Here is a 20,267-nt window from a genome sequence, read left to right on the forward strand (position 1 = left end):
TCATTTCTCTTTACACCATTAACACACAGTCAAAGGTTTTTGTTTTACCTGAAGTGTGTTTGACGTTAGAGATAGAAAACGACAAGTAAGAGAAAATCTAGGGTGGCAAGAGTAGAGAGAGCATTGAAATCCTTTTAGAAATACTTCTAAAACTAATCATTTGAAATGTAAAAATATATGAGCAGCAGGTGTGCCATGATGGTTGCAATACCAAAAAAGTATAGAATACATGGTATGAAGTACTTGATTTGGATCATGACTTCCTTGTTGTGGGGAGAGTGTTTGGGCTGCAACTGGGCATCCAAACCTCTGTACCTCTGGGGTATTGTTTCTCTTTTAGTTCAATTTACAATACTTTAACTCTCCTTTAGGATTCTGGAGTTCTGTTGTCCTCTTTGTTAAGATCCTCTTGCAAAAGCTGTCCAGAAAGGAGCTTGGTCTGGAAGATACTGCACTACTGTCAGCTTTGCAGGAAATGGATAAACAGGTCACAGGAACTGGAGCACTTCTAGGTTGCCAGGTGCTTAAATCCTTCTGACATTGGTGACATCACAAGAGCACAATTAATTCATGTAAGTAAAGTAGACAATGGCACACTGACCTTATTCATATATAGCTGGGCTCCTTGCTTATAAATGTGGGCCAATATTGTAAAAACCCAGCATAAATAAGCATCACTGTCAATTTAGTCCAATCTTGCTCTATCTGGCTTAGGCGACTTATTAAGTTCAGCTCAGTTTGATCCAAAGGAATCTAGCTGCCATGCCATGCTTATAATTCCTCTTTGTTTGATCAATGCAATTTGTTATACATTTGCATGAACCAAACACGAACTACAGCTGGTCCCAAATGTGGCTGCCAGAAAAAAGAATTCCACAATTTATGACATATATATTCACATATATACTATGTAATCATATATACTCGCGTACACTATATATATATACCTACACTGGAGTGTTTTATATAACGGAATCATTGTGATAAGCATCTAACCTACATGTTTAAATCACAAGACCCACATATTTAGGTCAAATATTATCTACAATTACATTAATGAAGTGTGTGCCACTTGTTGTATGAGGACATGTTGACCAATACTGTCTCAAATGTAGTAATTAGGATCAATAAGTAACCTTTGGTTGTGTTATGGCCAACGGTGATAAGTCCAAAGAAAGGGTTAAATAAACTCAGCCCTGCTAAGATGCACCTGGGAGGCTATCTGCCCGTCTTCGCTGTCAGAAGGTGATGCATCACCCATCTTTAACCAATATAGTAAACAAACTTGGCCTGGCTGAGAGTGGACCTGGGACTCTTTTTGCCCGTCTCAGTTGACGAAGGCTGAGAAAAACCCTTCCTTAATGGATATAGTAGCATACCCCTGGCAGTAAACACCACAAAGTTGTCAGGAGGATTAATTGTTTTCGCTCTGCAGTTGCTTTGATATCTGTAGTTTTGCGGACTTTTGGACTCACTCTCCCTCAAAACTGTCAAAGTCTATTATGCTAACACAACTGTGTCACTAGCGATCAAGTAGCACATCTTAATATTTTACAGCTAGTCTAACTTCAGTAACCCTACAAGCATCACTACTGTTTAGCTTGCTGTCTTCCTCAATGTTCGCAGATAGCAGAGCTGTATATCTTAATTTTTTTCAGAAATCCCTTTCAGAACCTGGTATATTATGTTTAGGTGGAAACTAGCGAGCTAACTCCCTGCTAACTTCCAAATTTTATTAATCCTGTTTTCATGGATGCCTGGATGTTAAACTTAACTGTTACCTGTTACAGCAGCCACACTGATTAAAGATGAAAGAATTTAGACAGTTTGTAACTCCACAGTAATGTAATGCTGCAGTGTTTGTTTGATTTTGGGACCTGAAGCGGAATTTGGGCCCGGAAACGGCTAATGACGTCAGACTTAAAGACCAGATTGGATCTAAAAAGCTAGACATCCACATCGTTGGTGTAATAAGGTTATCATATTGGCTTCAAAATTTGCAACCAGACTTGTGTTCTACTTACATGAGTCAACCATGTTTTTTTAGAATTAAACATGCGTAATTGTTAGCTTGGTAGTTCGTATTCAGGCTTGACTGCCATTGAAAGGACTTAAATTGTGAAAAGAAAAAAAAACTTCCAAGCACACAAACAAGATGTTTGCTTGGAAGCTATATCATTGTTTTATTCAGCCACTTAATAATGCAGCACTCAATAGTTTGGCCTCTCCATCATTATGAAATGGTATAAAGTTACTGGACACTGTTTACATATCTACATATACATGTCTTTGTTCGCTTTTCTTTAGGAGGTGGGTTGGCTGTGCTGGTGGGTTATTCTTTGTTTTATGCAGGAAATAATTGTTTTTCCCTCACAATGTCAATCACCGATATTACTGATACAGTAATCAGTACTTCATACATAATTTTATGTGTAGCCTTTTTGCATGTAATAATGTACTATGTGTAAAAAAAACTGAAAATAACACCACCATTATCAGCTTTTATTTTGAAGGCTAGTCTTAGCTTCACCTTTGTGTTTTAAGTAGTCCACCCATTTATCTGATCGCACTTTGTTTCGTGGTAGCATCACAGTTAAATCACTACAGTAATCCAGCATGCGACATTAAGAACTTTAAATGGAGACATTATACAGTGTTCTTGGCTTTGAGTGGATAGATGGAAGGAGCATTTTAATATTTATCTGTGTTTTCCTGCTGTTGTCTGATATTTGGAAGAACAGAGTGCCGAAAAACTTCCCACCTGGACCGTGGGCTCTCCCGCTTCTCGGTGACATTCATCGCATCAGGCCTGACAGAATACACCTGCAGTTCAGAGAGGTACTCGTGTTTACTATTAAGGGAATAGTGTTTTAATTTTAATATCTTTCTTTTCTTTCTTTTTTCCTTAAAAATCAGATAAGGGTAGCTTTACTTTAATTACAAAAATGTTATATAGGAGTAGGTAATGGATAATAGTATAACTTGTGCTTATTTTACAATATAATACTACAATATATTTCTAGCTAATTTTCTCTTTCTCTCAATAAAACTTTCTATAAAAATTTAACGCATCTTGGGGTCAACCTGCAAGAAAGGCAGATGCGAAATGAAAAAATGACATAAGAGGTCAAATTTGACAAGATATTTAAATGCAAATGCATAGCAACAAAAACAATAAATAACAATAAATTTTAAAATTGAGCTGTCATGTTTACAAACAAAATGCTGGCATGCATGGATATAAATGCTACCAAAAACATAACCTCCTCTGAAGGGTTAATAATAAAATATCCAAGAATTAAAGGAGCATCTTTTTTCAATGGCCATTACTTATCCTCAGTGGAAGAATATTTGTAATATGGATGTAATAGTTAGTAAAAGGACCTTCTGCCTGTTTAAAGTACTACAGAACAAGTTCAGGCAAGTCCCCATTTAAAACTCTGGCAATCATTAACTCAGTGAACTTTATCTGCAGTTGCCTTTATTCACACAAGAGAAAAGATTTGTTGCTTGAGTTTGGTTTATGGAGACCACATCAAGAGGGTTCAGCCAGAGCTGCATTTTCGGTTACTTATATTCTCTTTTTAAATATTTTCTCATGTGTTTGCAGTTTGGGTTCTTGTTAAGAGATATACAGGGAGTGCAGAATTATTAGGCAAATGAGTATTTTGTCCACATCATCCTCTTCATGCATGTTGTCTTACTCCAAGCTGTATAGGCTCGAAAGCCTATTACCAATTAAGCATACTAGGTGATGTGCAACTCTGTAATGAGAAGGGGTGTGGTCTAATGACATCAACACCCTATATCAGGTGTGCATAATTATTAGGCAACGTCCTTTCCTTTGGCAAAATGGGTCAAAAGAAGGACTTGACAGGCTCAGAAAAGTCAAAAATAGTGAGATATCTTGCAGAGGGATGCAGCAGTCTCAAAATTGCAAAGCTTCTGAAGCGTGATCATCGAACAATCAAGCGTTTCATTCAAAATAGTCAACAGGGTCGCAAGAAGCGTGTGGAAAAACCAAGGCGCAAAATAACTGCCCATGAACTGAGAAAAGTCAAGCGTGCAGCTGCCACGATGCCACTTGCCACCAGTTTGGCCATATTTCAGAGCTGCAACATCACTGGAGTGCCCAAAAGCACAAGGTGTGCAATACTCAGAGACATGGCCAAGGTAACAAAGGCTGAAAGACGACCACCACTGAACAAGACACACAAGCTGAAACGTCAAGACTGGGCCAAGAAATATCTCAAGACTGGTTTTTCTAAGGTTTTATGGACTGATGAAATGAGAGTGAGTCTTGATGGGCCAGATGGATGGGCCCGTGGCTGGATTGGTAAAGGGCAGAGAGCTCCAGTCCGACTCAGACGCCAGCAAGGTGGAGGTGGAGTACTGGTTTGGGCTGGTATCATCAAAGATGAGCTTGTGGGGCCTTTTCGGGTTGAGGATGGAGTCAAGCTCAACTCCCAGTCCTACTGCCAGTTTCTGGAAGCCACCTTCTTCAAGCAGTGGTACAGGAAGAAGTCTGCATCCGTCAAGAAAAACATGATTTTCATGCAGGACAATGCTCCATCACACGCGTCCAAGTACTCCACAGCGTGGCTGGCAAGAAAGGGTATAAAAGAAGAAAAACTAATGACATGGCCTCCTTGTTCACCTGATCTGAACCCCATTGAGAACCTGTGGTCCATCATCAAATGTGAGATTTACAAGGAGGGAAAACAGTACACCTCTCTGAACAGTGTCTGGGAGGCTGTGGTTGCTGCTGCACGCAATGTTGATGGTGAACAGATCAAAACACTGACAGAATCCATGGATGGCAGGCTTTTGAGTGTCCTTGCAAAGAAAGGTGGCTATATTGGTCGCTGATTTGTTTTTGTTTTGTTTTTGAATGTCAGAGATGTATATTTGTGAATGTGGAGATGTTATATTGGTTTCACTGGTAAAAATAAATAATTGAAATGGGTATATATTTGTTTTTTGTTAAGTTGCCTAATAATTATGCACAGTAATAGTCACCTGCACACACAGATATCCCCCTAAAATAGCTAAAACTAAAAACAAACTAAAAACTACTTCCAAAAACATTCCGCTTTGATATTGATGAGTTTTTTGGGTTCATTGAGAACATGGTTGTTGTTCAATAAAAAATTATTCCTCAAAAATACAACTTGCCTAATAATTCTGCACTCCCTGTAATATTAATGAGGCAACATTGCTGCAATCTTATAGTATCTGCAGTAAAGATGTAGAAGCAGTATTAATTCTCTGAGTACTGTTGAACCACAACATCTACCTGCTGTCTTTGTTCAGTTTGCAAAGAAATATGGAAACATTTTCACCATCAGACTCTTTGGTGGAAGAACCGTGGTCATTAATAGCTACAAGTTTGTGAAAGAAGCCCTGGTCCAGCAAGGAGACGATTTCATAGATCGACCCACCGTACCACTGTTTGAAGATTTATTTGGGAATGAAGGTTCTGTTTTTCTCTTTTTCATTAAAAAATATATATATAGTTAGTGTTGAATACAATGAACAACATAATTGAGACACCAAATCAGGGGTGTAAGGTAGTGTTTCTTATTCAATCTATTATTGTGTATTTGTGTGTTCAAAGGTCTTGTGGGTTCAAATGGTTATCCATGGAAGCAACAGAGGAGATTTGCTCTTCATACACTCAGAAACTTTGGTCTGGGCAGGAAGACTCTGGAGTTATACATCCAGCAGGAGTGCCAGTATCTCTCAGAGGCTTTCACAGAACACCAAGGTATAAAAAACATCTTGGTGACATGATTGCCACCATTCAATAGAGTGGGCTTGCTTTGTTATGACACTGGGTACTTGTCCCCATATTTTCTGTCTTTATTTGCAGGAAAGCCCTTTAATGTCCAGCTACTGATAAATAATGCTGTGTCGAATATCATCTGCTGTTTGGTGTTTGGGAATCGATTTGAGTACACTGACCGGCAGTACCAGTCTATTCTTCATAATTTCAATGAAATTTTGCGCTTACAGGGAAGCATATCGATACAGGTGAATCTCCTTCCACCATCCTACATTATGCAGTAATCAAATTACATCACAATTTATATAAAATCCAAAAGTCACATTTAAGCAACCACAGTCTCCCTACAGGGTTTCTAATTTATAATGAGGAGCAAAAACAAATACTGATTTAAAACACACCAAAGGGCAGAGAGGAGGAAGCCAAGTCCTGGCAGATGCAAAGCCCACAGATATAAGGCAAGGCAAGGCAAGGCAAGGCAAGGCAAGGCAAGGCAAGGCAAGGCAAGGCAAGGCAAGGCAAGGCAAGGCAAGTTTATTTGTATAGCACAATTCAACAACAAGGTGATTCAAAGTGCTTGAATCTCCAGATACAGACAGACAAACTGGTGGTAGCTAACCAACCGGACATTGTAGTGGAAGACAAGCAGAAGCAGCAGACAGCCGTAGTGATAGACATAGTGATACCGAATGACAGCAACATCAGGAAGAAATAACACAAGAAGCTGCAGAAGTAACAAGGGCTCAGAGAAGATGTGGAGGGTGAAGGTAACGGTGATCCCAGTGGTAATCAGAGCACTAGGTGCAGTGACTCCCAAACTAGGCAAATGGCTCCAGCAGATCCCAGGAACAACATCAGAGATCTCTGTCCAGAAGAGCGCAGTCCTAGGAACAGCTAAGATACTGCACAGGACCCTCAAAACTCCCAGGTCTCTGGTAGAGGGCCTGAGCTTGAAATTCCCCCCACCTGTAGGGGTGGGGGGAATTTCTGCAGACATATATATATATATGTGTGTGTGTGTGTGTGTGTGTGTGTGTGTGTGTGTGTGTGTGTGTGTGTGTGTGTGTGTGTGTGTATATATATATATATATATATATATATATATATATATATACATACTTCTGCTTGTCTTCCACTAAAATGTCCGGTTGGTTAGCTACCACCAGTTTGTCTGTCTGTATCTGGAGAAATCTCTAAATGTCTGTCTATTATTTTTAAATGTTACTAGTACTGAGATGAGACCTGAGTAATTGCATCTCTTTCTATCACATTTTCTTCATGATGAATAACAATAAAGGATCCTTAATCCCAATAGACATCATATTTGTATACGTGTGTTCACAAGTAGTATTTGTACCTAAGTAGATTTTTTTTTATAACAATCAGCTTATATCGGGTAATATGTGGAGCCAAGTCTCTTCAAGTGCTTTTTGAAAAATGTCTTGAAACTTCTCATCTATATGACAACTCCTCATTTTGAAGCATTATCTAAATCAACTTAAATTTCAGTGAACACTGGGGAATATGAACTTGATCTCTCTCATTAAAACAAAAATCAAAAAAATGTTTGCTGACATTGTCCTCAAATATTTTTCTCTTGGTAATTATATTTCTACCACCAGCTTTGCCACTGTGGAATTCCTGTTAGAAGTGTGTTAGATTTCAATTCAGAATTCTTTGAATGCACAGCATGATATGTCCAGTCATGAAAAGATGGTTTAATCTGGCTTCCTGTTCTGTAGATGTACAACATAAGTCCCTGGCTGATGAAGTGGTTACCTGGACCTCATAAGACAATGTTCACTCTGACACAAGAGGTAAAGGACTTTATAGAAATCAGGATCAAAGACCACAAAGAAACCCTTAACCCAGCGTCACCGAGAGACTATATTGATGCCTTTCTTATAGAAATGGCAAAGGTGAGTGTTGTGCTCGATCTCTATTATGTTTGTTCGTTTTGGTCTTGTAATGAAGTTTGATAACAGATTTTAATTTCTGTTGTTTGGACCGTTGATAGAACGAGGAGAAAGATTCAAGTTTTTCTCTCAGTACCTTACATGCTTGCACCATGGACCTGTTTTTTGCTGGAACTGAAACTACTACCACTACTTTACGTTGGGGGTTGCTTTACATGATCTACTACCCTGATATACAAGGTGCGTGTGTAATACCCAACAGTACTATGTATTTTGTCATGTCGGTCTTGTACTGTGAGAAAAAGCATGCAGGTTGTGTTAGTCATCTACATAATACACAAAACAGAGTTTATGATAGTCTCATCATTTTTTTTTTTTAGCATGTTTTGATTTCTAGTTGGGAATCAGTTAGTTTCCAGAGTAGATCCTGGCATTATTTATCAGAAAACAGGAAGACCACATATGTGGTCATGAAGCTGACAATAAAAAATCAATATGTGAAGATAGCCGATTGACATTCATTTAGACTTTCCACCTTTCAATAAACATATGTTTAAATGTTTCGTAGCTTTTGTGTTGACAAATATTAACAAATTCACAAATACTAAAACTGAAAATATATTTCCTGTTTATGTTTCTAATTATGTTTGATCTGAAGTTAATAATTCAGTATTGGTAGTAACTGTTTTTTCTTAAGTACGTTTTTATTTTTACATTAATAACCTGAAATTGTTTCTCACTGTCAATTTTAATTTTTCATTTACTTTTAGATAAATATAATAACCTTGATACAGACTCTGATTGTATCCTGTTTTGACTGTGCAGAGAGAGTTCAAGCTGAGATTGATGCTGTGGTTGGTTCGTCCAGACAGCCCTCTGTGAGTGACCGAGAAAACATGCCCTATACTGATGCTGTCATTCATGAGATTCAGAGAATGGCCAACATCATTCCTCTCAATGTGTTTCATATGACAGTCAAGGAAACTACAGTGGATAAATACACAATCCCGAAGGTACACAAACCATAATACTTTCTGGCAGTTTCGCTGTAGAATAAAGTATTCCTTGTCTACCAATTTAGCAACTTGAAGCTGACTTGAAAAGTCAATCCTAATGTTACACTTAAAATAACCAATGAAGCAGCTTTAAAAAGCACATTTAAAGCCTGGTATAAAAATAGTGTAACACTCACTATCAACTGTACTCTTTTGATGTATGATCAATCCTCCAGGTAAGTAAATCCCAAAAGGTTGATACCACATGGACCCGGAAAGTAAAGTGTATTTGTGATGTAAGATGGTGAAAATATTCTTCTTCCTCAAAATTATCCAGATATTATGCAGTCCTTAAAATGACTTATGTAATGCTTAAATAATTCACAGTACCATGCCTGTTTAGACTTCTCAACAATATATGGTAACTTCTGACTCCTAAAAAGTAACATGGCAGCAACCAAAATGCTAACCCATCAAAATGCAGAGTTTTGTAACTACACAGTGGCTGAGTCCATTTTTAGTCTGTGGTTATGTGCAGAATAAATACATGAGGTCCAAGAATAGATCTCTGTGGCACACCTGTGCTAATGGATTACATTAGTATTACATCAGGGCTCTGTATTACAGTGATTCATGACTACACATAAGGATACTCTTATGGCCCTGCATAGACTGCCTTTTGTCCTGCGACAGATAGAGTAGATGTCAAATCATACGGCCACTATTTCATCAAAACAGCAATGACTTAGCATGGTTTCTCTCTAGTTTCTCTGAAATACTGTATGTAATGACAATGCAACTTCAAATCAAATAAAAAGGTCAGCTTCATTACTGTTCTCATATTAACTCAAACCAATAACTGAAAGTGAGAAATTAATGTGAATAGACACCAGAATATACACTTGTAAAAATTAGAAATTTTGAGAAAACAGATAAATTTTTTAACACCTACGATTAAAGGTTAAAAACATCTAAAACAACCATTGCACTTGTCCCTGGTTCTTAATTAACAGGCATTATACACTTTGTAGTTTGACACAATTGCATACTAAAAAGCTCTTTTGGACATTTTGACAATGTTACGTTGCCTTTTTCCATCAGCTCACTTTCTGTTATATGGCAAATTAAACCAATATACTTGAATAACAATTTTAATTTTTTTAAAATTTCTTTCAATTTTAGTATTTTGGTTATTTTTATAGTATTTTTTGTGCAGGGTACCATGATCGTGGCTACCCTGGACTCAGTCCTACATGATGAGTCAGTGTGGGAAACTCCACACTCTTTCAACCCTCAACACTTTCTGGACAAGGATGGTAAATTTCACAAGAGAGATGCGTTCCTTCCATTTTCTGCAGGTTTGTTGTACATTAAAGCCTCTTGTACTGTTTTAGCCAAGGCAAAATGGCATGCATCCTTGGTTTGTTGCAGAAGTGTAGTAAACTCTATGATATAGTGAATATCTTGTAAATTGTTTGAATAAAACTCATGTCTTATTGTTTGTTCTCAGGCAAGCGTGTGTGTCTTGGAGAACAGCTGGCCAGGATGGAGTTGTTTTTGTTTTTCACCTCCCTCCTTCAGAGGTTTTCTCTTTCGCCACCTGCTGGAGAGCAGCCCAGTCTGGAGTTCCAGTTGGGTGCCGCACGCTGTCCCAAACCTTACCGCCTCTGTGCTGTACCGCGTTAAACCATCAACTATGATAAAACTGAAATTGTCTGATACTCAGTTTGATGAATCAATGTCCTCCATCATATTTGTCATATGAAGCATTATCTATACCTGCTAAATTCTTCTCACCATGGAGACCTTTTAAAGGAGCCATTCCATCCATTGTATTCAACAAATAAAAATTTGAAAGGTTTACAATATTAAATTACAACTTTTTAAGAGATCACATTCCACTGCATATGCATGATAATCGCTGTCATAAGCAAACATTTACAAGGACTTCAGTAAAATTTTGACAATAAGATAAATACAGCTGGACAAAAAAAACAGTATTCTGTTTTTAACGTTTAATAGTACTGCAGAGATATTTACATAGGATTCAAACTTTAATTTATTAAGTTTAATCTACACTTGAGTCAGTGTCTACATTGAAAACAAACTCCCACCATATCTTGGTGGATTTGCTTGTATGTCGAGGATCAATAACCTATTTTAGTTCAATTATCCAAAAGATGATTTCACATAATCTTTAAGTACTCTATGAAACAATGCTTATTTGATTCAGTGTTTTGAAGTTGCTCAGTGCTTGAGGCAGGAATGCAATTCTATAATTTTGCACCACTGTGCTTGATGATTACTCTTAGATTCTGTCTTTGTGTTGCACAAAACCACTCGCTGTGTTTAGTCAGTTTTGTTGGCACTGACGGACCCTCATGAAACAGTGACCTCCTGGTTAATGAAGCTAACACTCGTCAATGATGTGTTTAAAGTATTTTAAGATTCTGGAAATATATCAGAATAGTAAAAAAAAATTCTGTTTGCTTTGATGGTATTTTGAAGGTGTTCTGCTAAACGTGGTAATCCTTATCTTGACTTTCCCAATTTCTTTAAAAGAACATAAGAAATCAGTTGTTATTCTACAGTAGACTCTCTATGATATAACCTAATGGGCGGGTTGATTACCAACAATCTTATGTCACTCTTAAACAAGAAGGCCCTTTTAAATTCACAAACTATTTTGAAAAGTATATAGGTTTATGTTTATTTGGATATCAGAGGAATGCAGGCAAACCAGGTGGTGACAGGGTGATCTTAATAACCATAATAATTTATTTCAGTTGGTGTGAGTGTTTTTATTTTTCATACCACTGCTTGTTATAAAATGCACAATGTCATAAATAAATAGATTTTCTGCATGCACTTGCCTTTTTCATTATGAGCTTGTGTCAGTGGTGTCAGCTTTAGTCTTTACCTTGGCAGAGGGCAGTAATACAATGAATGACTGGACTGACAGCTATCACTAACAGCTTGTAATCTCCCTACCCCAACTGTTAAATAATGTAGAGGAACTCCCCCAGAAAATGTCTTTCTTTACAAATCAGCTGAGTTGTTTAATTTGATTAATGCTTTTTCGCATCCTTCACTGCTGATTGAAACAAAAATCAGTGACAAATAAATTACAATAAGTACAGGAAACACGTGACACGCCAAACAAACAGAGAATGTATCATTTTCAGATGTATGATCAATTAATATAACATATAGGAAAATCATAAAAACTGTTAGATAACGCTTGTTAAAGCTATACATGTTAATAATTTCTGTATGTGTGATGATGTGACATGCAACGTTTCCTTTACACTGGGCCATCAGTTAACAAGGAAACATTGTACACACACACACACATAAACACGCTACGATCATCGTAGTAAGATACTTGTTATTGATTTCATGTTTTTATTAAATGCTTTTATTTTGACGGCCAGCTATCGAACCCACTTGGTTATATAATCACCCACCATTTTATCTAGTGGTGAAATCAAAGTTAAAACAGTAAAGTGACACGAATGAGCGGAACTATGGAGACATTATACAGCGCTCTCGGCTTGGAGTGGGTTGACGGCAGGAGCATTTTATTTTTTTCCTGTCTTTTTCTTCTGCTGGCTCATGTTCTGAAGAACCGAGTGCCGAAAAACTTTCCTCCCGGACCGTGGGCTCTCCCTTTTATTGGTGATCTTCATCGCCTGCAACCTAACAGATTCCATCTGCAGTTCGAAGAGGTGTGATACAAAGTAACGATTATTATTATCATTGTTGCTGTTAAGAAGAAGAATATATTCATATAGAAAATGGGGCGACTCGTTTACTGCAAATAGGTAGCTAAATGGTGCTATAGGTTCCCTTTATTCCTCCGTTATTGGTAATCATTTAGACTTAGATTGGGCTACATGGGGCAGAGCAGTTTTTTTTATTAGACTTTAAAACATTCGGTAACATAACCAGTGTTGCCAATTTAGCAACTTTGTCGCTATATTTAGCGAGTTTTCAGACCCCTTAGCGACTTTTTTTTTCTAAAAAGCGACTAGCGACAAATCTGGCGACTTTTTCTGGAATTATTGGAGACTTATTTATGACGACTTTTTGACGTGAAAGGGCGTGTTGCTCTTACTCTCAACAAGCAGCGGTGCTGCCGTGGGCACCCCACGGGCGGAGGATAGTCCTCCCCCAGCTGCAGGAGATGTTCACACCTGTGCGTCCAAACTGCAAATGAATCGCGCATGAGCGAAGCCGCTGCTCCCGCACTGTCTGTAACGCAGTCAGTTCTTCTTTTACTGTTATGCTGTTTTGTGGATCACAAGGTTTAAAACTACTTATAAACACACACTCTCACACACAAAGTAACTCCACCAGAGTGCCTATTTCGGGTCACTTTTGCCGGTCGAAGCCCGAATAAAGGAGCAGGGTTGGAATTGTGACATTAAAAAACAATAATTGCTAAAAGAAATTAAGTTTGTAGTTCTAAATAAACTCTAAATGCATTTAGGACGTTTTTTGCTAACTTTATGTCTCTTCCACGATGTTATTTCTCTCTCCAACAGCGTAGGTTATCATTATATTAGCATGACCAATTATGCAAATTAGGTGATGACGTCATCTAGCGACTTCTAGCGACTTTTAGGACAGCCAATAGCGATTTTCCTTACTGAGGAGTTGGCAACACTGAACATAACTAACAGCCTAGAAGCTTAGTGTGAGCTGCATTTCAAGTCGCTGCTATTGTCCTTTCAGCTTCTACTTTTTGCTGCCGAGTGTCCCGTAAAGAGACATTAAATATTTGTAAGCAAGCATTTCTGTTTTATTTTATTAGCTGCTTTCAGTTCTTGTTTTTTGTTTTTATTTGCTTGTTTTGTGGTTGTTATATTTTTTGGGACATGGTATCACATGTCACACTTATCACAGCTGCTACAGTCTTAGTTTTCTTTTGGTAGAATAAAAATGTAAAAGTCAGCTGTATCAGAAAAGTTATTTCTTTTTAAATTATCCTAAAATATGCAAGTGTTGAATAACAAGCTAAATCTACTGTCGATTCAGTTTTCAGAGAAATATGGAAACATTTTCAGCCTTCGAATCTTTGGTCATAGAGTTGTGATCATTAATGGCTACAAGTCTGTAAAGGAAGCCCTGGTCCAACGAGGAGAAGACTTTGCAGATCGTCCCATAATTCCTTTGGTTGACGATGTATTTGGAAATAAAGGTGATTTCATTTCTTTTAATTACACACTTAATATTGGAGTATCAGATGGGCACCAAGTTAGATTTATTAGCGTGACGATGGTGATCAACATGCCTAGTTTCTCTTCCAGTCAAAATATGTATATTTGTATATGTTTTTTCAAAGGTATTGTAGCTTCCAGTGGTTATCCATGGAAGCAGCGGAGGAGGTTTTCTCTTCAGACACTCAGAAACTTTGGTCTGGGCAAGACGACGTTGGCAGAATTCATCCAGCAGGAGTGCCAGTATCTCACAGAGGCTTTTGCAGACCAGCAAGGCATTTAAAAATCACACTGTTTGATAGTCTGAGGAACTTGGAAAGAAAAGCGTCTGGACTTCTTTAACCCTTTAGAGCCGATCGGAGCGGGCACGCTCTGTTTTGCGTAACTATTTTTAAATCCCAGTAGCACTGCAACCACGTAAGCTAGCGCAAAAATTTTTTTTGCATATGAAACCGGAGGAGTTGTATTTACATCTTATGCCATCAGCTTGTCCTAGGTCACGGTTTCCTTCCACATAAAGCTTTGCAAAAACTGCATAAAAGGCGCTTGCAGGAACAAAAACATAATATTCCAGAAACACGCTTTGCCGATCCGATCAGCTGTTCATAACACTTCCTGCGTTGGAATAGACATCGGCGCGAACTTTTGCATTTCCGCCATTACCTGCCCGAAACCGGAAGTGACGTCATTTTCGCAGAAATGTAGTCTTTTTTACCCTCAGGGCCTATACTGGTCTTTTTAAAAGTTATCTTTGACTTTATGACTTTCTGTGTCGTTTCTGGGATGCTTAGGACTCATATTGCACTGCTGGAAATAGTTTATTTTGATGCATATGCTGCTTTTTTGCAAATTTGCAGTATAATATTTATTTTCGTTTTTCCTGCAGTGTATAAAAATTGGCGTATTTCAAAAATAAAACTATGAAGACGCTCAAAATAAATTTCCTATGGTGGGAAACTATTTTGTGCAACTTTTTTGTATTTACAGTTTTGAGGGATAAGCCTCCTAAATTTCTCTAACTACAAATATATGTTAAAAAAGCAAAAACGATTTTCAATTTTTTTGTAGTTTATTGCACTTTTTTGCAATTTATGTAATTACTATGCACTTAATGAATACATATTATTAAAATCTGGGCTATAATGGTTGTATTGGTGTATAGCAACTTGAAATGCTCCCAAAAATGGCTCCACAGCATGTAAAAATATAATATAAGCTCTGGCGGCCTTGGCTCTATGGTAGGTCTTAAAGGGTTAAGTTCCTTGAAGATGTTTCACCTCTAATCCGAGAAGCTTCTTCAGAATTGAAGAAGCTTCTCGGACTTCCAAGCTCCTTAGACTATGATGACCTGGATGACTGAGAACCTTCACAGACACACACTGTTTGATGATAATTTTTACATTTTAAATGTTTGATAATTGCTTATGACCTTATCTAATTTTCTGCTAAACATATAAAATATGAAATTGCTAATTTTTCTTATATAATACACGCTTTTTTGGTAAATATCAAGCAAGTTTGTCTTCTCTTTGGACATGGAGTCCATTTTCTGTCTCACCCACACTTTATTTTTATTTACAGGAAAGCCTTTTAATGCACAGCCATTGCTAAACAACGCCGTGTCAAACATCATCTGCTGTTTGGTGTTTTCAAATCGATTTGAGTACAGTGATGAGAAGCATCAGTCTATTCTTCAGGACTTCAATGAGCTTTTGTACTTGGAGGTAACCATGTGGGCACAGGTGAGCCTCCTTTAAACCAGGATTCAGTAATCTAATTAAAAGGATTTATGCAAATGCATGTGTCATATTTATTTGAATCACATTATTATAAAAGGCTCTCCTTGAATTGTTCCCTTCCTGAATTGTTCTGTGTCCCAGTGATTTGTATATTTGTAATTCATACATAGAGACCACTGATTTAAAGCATCTAAATCTTACTTGAGTCCAGCTTTGATTAGGTTGTTTTTTTGTTTTTGTTTTTTAATCAAGTTTGACTATTAGTATAATGTTCTTTTAGGAAATACTGTGTTAGCTTTATGCCATATGTTGTCTCATCTATATATTTTTCTAAAGGTCTTGAGGATCATCAAGATGTTGACAAATGTGAAACAAGCCTTTTGTGTTCTTTTTGGGCAGCAGTGGTTTTGACAGTGAAATTCCCCCATGCAGTTATTTAGGTGTTCTTCTGGGTTCTTTTGTGACCTCCTGGGTGATCAGTGGTGCACTCTTTAAGTCATTTTGGTAGGCCGACCACTCCTATGAAGGTTCACTACTGTTCCAAGTTTTCTTCATTTGTGGATAAGGGCTCTGATCTTTTTTGTGGAGTCCCAGCGACTTAGAAATGTTTTTATAAGCCGTTCTCAGGTGCTTTAAGATCTTTTAGCCTCCTTTACTTTGTCAGACAGGTTCTATTTAAGTGATTTAAAAGGTCTTTACAAAAAATGGGATTAATCATAGTCAATTCATGATTTAACAAGAGAGTTCTTTACTTTTTCGCATAGGGACATACAGTAATGTGGATCTCTCTTTGAAAGCTAATTAATTTAGTACATTTTTATTAAATAAATAGAAATGTCATAGATATATCCACGCTGTCTGACAAGTTAGTGACTGTCCTCCTGCGCTGTAGATGTACAACGCAATGCCCTGGCTGATGAAGTGGGTGCCCGGACCTCATCAGAAGACATTTACTCTGGTCAAGAATATAAATAATTACATAGAAAACAGGATCAGTGAACACAAAGAAGACTTTAACCCATCATCTCCGAGAGACTACATCGACTCCTTTCTCATAGAAATGGAAAAGGTGAGTGTTGTCCTGCATCTCTGCTGTTTTTGTTCTTTTTACATTTTTAATGAAATGTCATCAGATTTTTTTTTTCATCTTTGCCTCTAACAGAATGAAGGCAATGATTCAAGTTTTGATCTCAGTAGTTTGAATGCTTGCACCCTTGACCTCTTTGGTGCTGGAACTGAAACTACTACCACTACTTTATACTGGGGCCTTCTGTATATGATCCACTATCCTGTCATACAAGGTTTGTGACTGAGTAATAGTCACTATGACTACATATTCTGCAAGTATCTCAACTTTATAATGACAGCGGCCTCTTATAGGTCAGCCATTTATATAAAAATTGATTGTTTCTGATGTGACATTGTAATGTGTGTCTCTGTTTAATTTTGTCTCTGGATTGGGTTTTCTCTCAAGTCTATTTTATATATTTACTTAGATTTGAATTGTTTTCTCAACTTTAAAAATCTTGACGTAGACTCACATTATTAACTGTGTACAGAAAAAGTCCAGGCTGAGATCGATGCTGTGATTGGTTCATCCAGACAGCCCTCTATGAGTGACAGAGAAAACATGCCTTATACCAATGCAGTTATTCATGAGATCCAGAGAATGGGCAACATCCTCCCACTGAGTTTGTCACACATGACAAACAAGGATACAATATTGGATAAGTACACAATCCCAAAGGTACTCATGCTAAGAATTATTTTACCAAAGCCTTTTGCTTGTTTTTCTGGTTTCTGGTCATATAGCTACTGAATAACTCATTAAATTCAGCAATGATTTTTTTTTTCAGTCACTTTAAAGCATAGATAAACTCAGAAAGACAGTTTTTGCGCAATATTTATGATGGAAATATCTTAATTAATTGCAGTGGGCTAATGGTTAAACATAAAAAACAACCACTGCATTTTGGTGCATCTGTTGTTAAATAACAAGTGTTTTACAACTCATAATACGATACAACACATTTAGTAGCTCTTTTGGAATATCCAAATATTAATTGCTCAACATATGTAATGATAATTCGTTTCTCTATCAGCTGATTTTCCATCTAACCTGTTTAATTATTTTGTTCTTAAAAGTTGAGATAATTTTTAAACAAACACAAATTAACTTACCTGTTTCTTCAGGGCACCATGATCCTGCCTTTATTGCACTCTGTACTCAATGATGAGTCAATGTGGGAAACTCCACATTCCTTCAACCCTCAACACTTTTTGGACCAGGATGGTAACTTTAGGAAGAGAGAAGCCTTTATGCCTTTTTCTGCAGGTATGTCAAGAGGGCAGTTTATCTCAGTGAACGTATTCTGTTAATGAATATGTAGGCAAAACAACAAGAGAGGTGTTTGAGCAAGATATGGTAAAAGAAGTGTTACATGTTTCTGCTTGCTGTTAACTGTTCGTGAGCACCGACTTATATCTACAAACAATTTCTTACATCACTGAGTTTGCAGGGGATCGGTGTCTCTTTTGTGTGTTTCAGAGCTGTAGTAATAACCTCTGTAAGATGAAAGCATAGTGACTGAAACTCTTATTGTGTATTATCAGGCAAGCGTGTGTGTCTCGGGGAGCAGCTTGCCCGAATGGAATTATTCCTGTTCTTTACCTCCCTCCTTCAGAGGTTTTCATTCTCGGCACCTGCTGGAGAGCAGCCCAGTCTGGAGTTCACACTGGGAACCACCCGTTGTCCCAAACCTTACTGCCTTTGTGCCGCGGCACGTTAAATCATCAAGTATAAGCTAAACACGTCTATTTCTTACAGTGTACATTTGTCTTTCATTACATTTTATAATGTCAAGCAGTTTCTGTTTCATCATTATCTATTTCTATTATGTTATGAGCCAGAATGCTGTTTAATAAAACCTTTAGAAATTACATACATATATACTGAAATTACATATCTGCTGTATACAAACTGTATAAAATTCTGACATTATACTAAACACTTTTTAATGATTCATTGTTGAGTGATAATCTATGTGCCACTGTGAAGCAGTGGTTTTAAATGTGCTGAACAAATAAACATGACCTGACTTGAAAATGTGTGCGTGAGTAATATATATTCATCTTTCACTTAATCCAGTTTTGATTGACCTAATCCTTCTTATTCAGTCTGTTTTTTTATTGAAGTTCACACTGCTATCAGTTTGAGATGTCCATGGCATTTCTCAGTGTTTGTATTGTCCAATACAGTTTTGTATTCCTCAGCCATTACCTGGCAACAACACAGTTACAACACTATAAAATGCCCATGTGAATCTGATGTAGTAGTTCTACTCTTCGAGGATCAAGTTGCAGCATGATAATAGAGAATATCTGACTTCATAGTATGACTCGATTCATGCAGCTCAGCGTCATTTAGGGTTCATCGTTTTTTTGTGGTCTCTAACCTTTTCCAGTATCGACTGTATGATGTGTGTCATATGACAGTTTCCATTATCTAAAGGTCTCTGCATGGCTGAAAGGTGCCTTGAAAGTGTGTCAGCAAATTCAAGCAGTTTTCAAAGACATACTTTGCCTGTGCATTGAAGTTTGCTATTCTCATTAACAAAAAGCCATTGCAACAGTATCCTTTCAAGTGTGGAAACAATGGCTTGTGGTCTATTTGGGTAATGAAATGTACAGGTTAAAGTTATTTTGGGAGCGCTCTATATGCCTAAACCACAGCCAAGCACTCCTTTTTGATCTGTGCATGTCTGATTTTGGTACCTTTTAAGGTGGCAGCCTCCCTCGTTGTCCATCGTGGTCCATTCCCTTCCCAGCTTATTGCACAGAAGACTTAATTATTATCACAAAGGCTAGTACGGGTGCATCAGTTAAGAAAAAGGACCTTTTAAATCCTAGACCTTTGCCAGACATGCGTCACTGCCTGGTTGTGTGTTTTCTGCTAAGTCATTCAACTAGTGACCCAGATCATGTACCACACCCTGAACAGCTCTGTGGTTTGTGGTAGCTAAATGTTTCTCATGCCACTATCTTTTGTGGCATCAGACCTGACACAGAAAAAGATGCGCATGCACATTCACACCAGTATTGTACTTTCACATCACGAGCATCCACGTGTCTCCTTGGGTCTGGGCATTGTAAATTTTGTCGTCAGAGGGTTAACGCAAGCCGTCGCTGTGCTTTCATGGGTATTGTGACCACAAAGTTGTCCACAGAAAAACTGCACTACATAGGTTAACAGAAGTCACCCAGGAATTCATGGTGTAAAAATCTGGAAGAATGGAAAGTCTTGTGAATTTGTGTGCTGATGACTTGCTTGTCTGAACCAACAGTGTTTGTCCCCTATCTCCTGGAATGTATCAAATCATTTAGCGTGCTGTCGGGAAATTCAGCTGTAGTAAAAGTGAATTTATGGCACTCATAGATGATTTGGGGGTACATTTCTGATTTTTCTGCTGTTCACATTCCTTGTTCTTAAAACTCCCTGTAAACCCAAACTCTTGAGGACTCTCTTATCTTATCCATTTTTCCACCAGTGTCATTTATTTAAAAAACAAAACAAAAAAACAACTGGTTTAATAGTTTGCATTTTCATCAGT

General features: G+C 37.6%; 1 protein-coding gene across 1 annotated transcript; it reads left to right on the top strand.

The window, feature by feature from the left end:
* Positions 1 to 2,624: 2,624 nt before the first annotated feature.
* On the top strand, positions 2,625 to 18,446 carry LOC308393728 (cytochrome P450 2J2-like; the record flags this gene model as incomplete). The annotated part of the gene is made up of 18 exons (XM_080877683.1): positions 2,625 to 2,838; positions 5,314 to 5,476; positions 5,618 to 5,767; positions 5,873 to 6,033; positions 7,528 to 7,704; positions 7,803 to 7,941; positions 8,527 to 8,714; positions 9,913 to 10,012; positions 10,207 to 10,327; positions 12,199 to 12,424; positions 13,737 to 13,899; positions 14,044 to 14,193; positions 15,500 to 15,660; positions 16,550 to 16,726; positions 16,820 to 16,958; positions 17,217 to 17,404; positions 17,851 to 17,992; positions 18,271 to 18,446. Exons 1-18 carry the CDS (start codon positions 2,638 to 2,640, stop codon positions 18,444 to 18,446), a joined length of 2,922 nt encoding a protein of 973 aa, XP_080733809.1. The 5' UTR covers positions 2,625 to 2,637.
* Positions 18,447 to 20,267: the final 1,821 nt, after the last annotated feature.

This window comes from Rhamphochromis sp. 'chilingali', assembly GCF_963969265.1.
Source record: "Rhamphochromis sp. 'chilingali' genome assembly, chromosome: 3".
NCBI lineage: Eukaryota > Metazoa > Chordata > Actinopteri > Cichliformes > Cichlidae > Rhamphochromis > Rhamphochromis sp. 'chilingali'.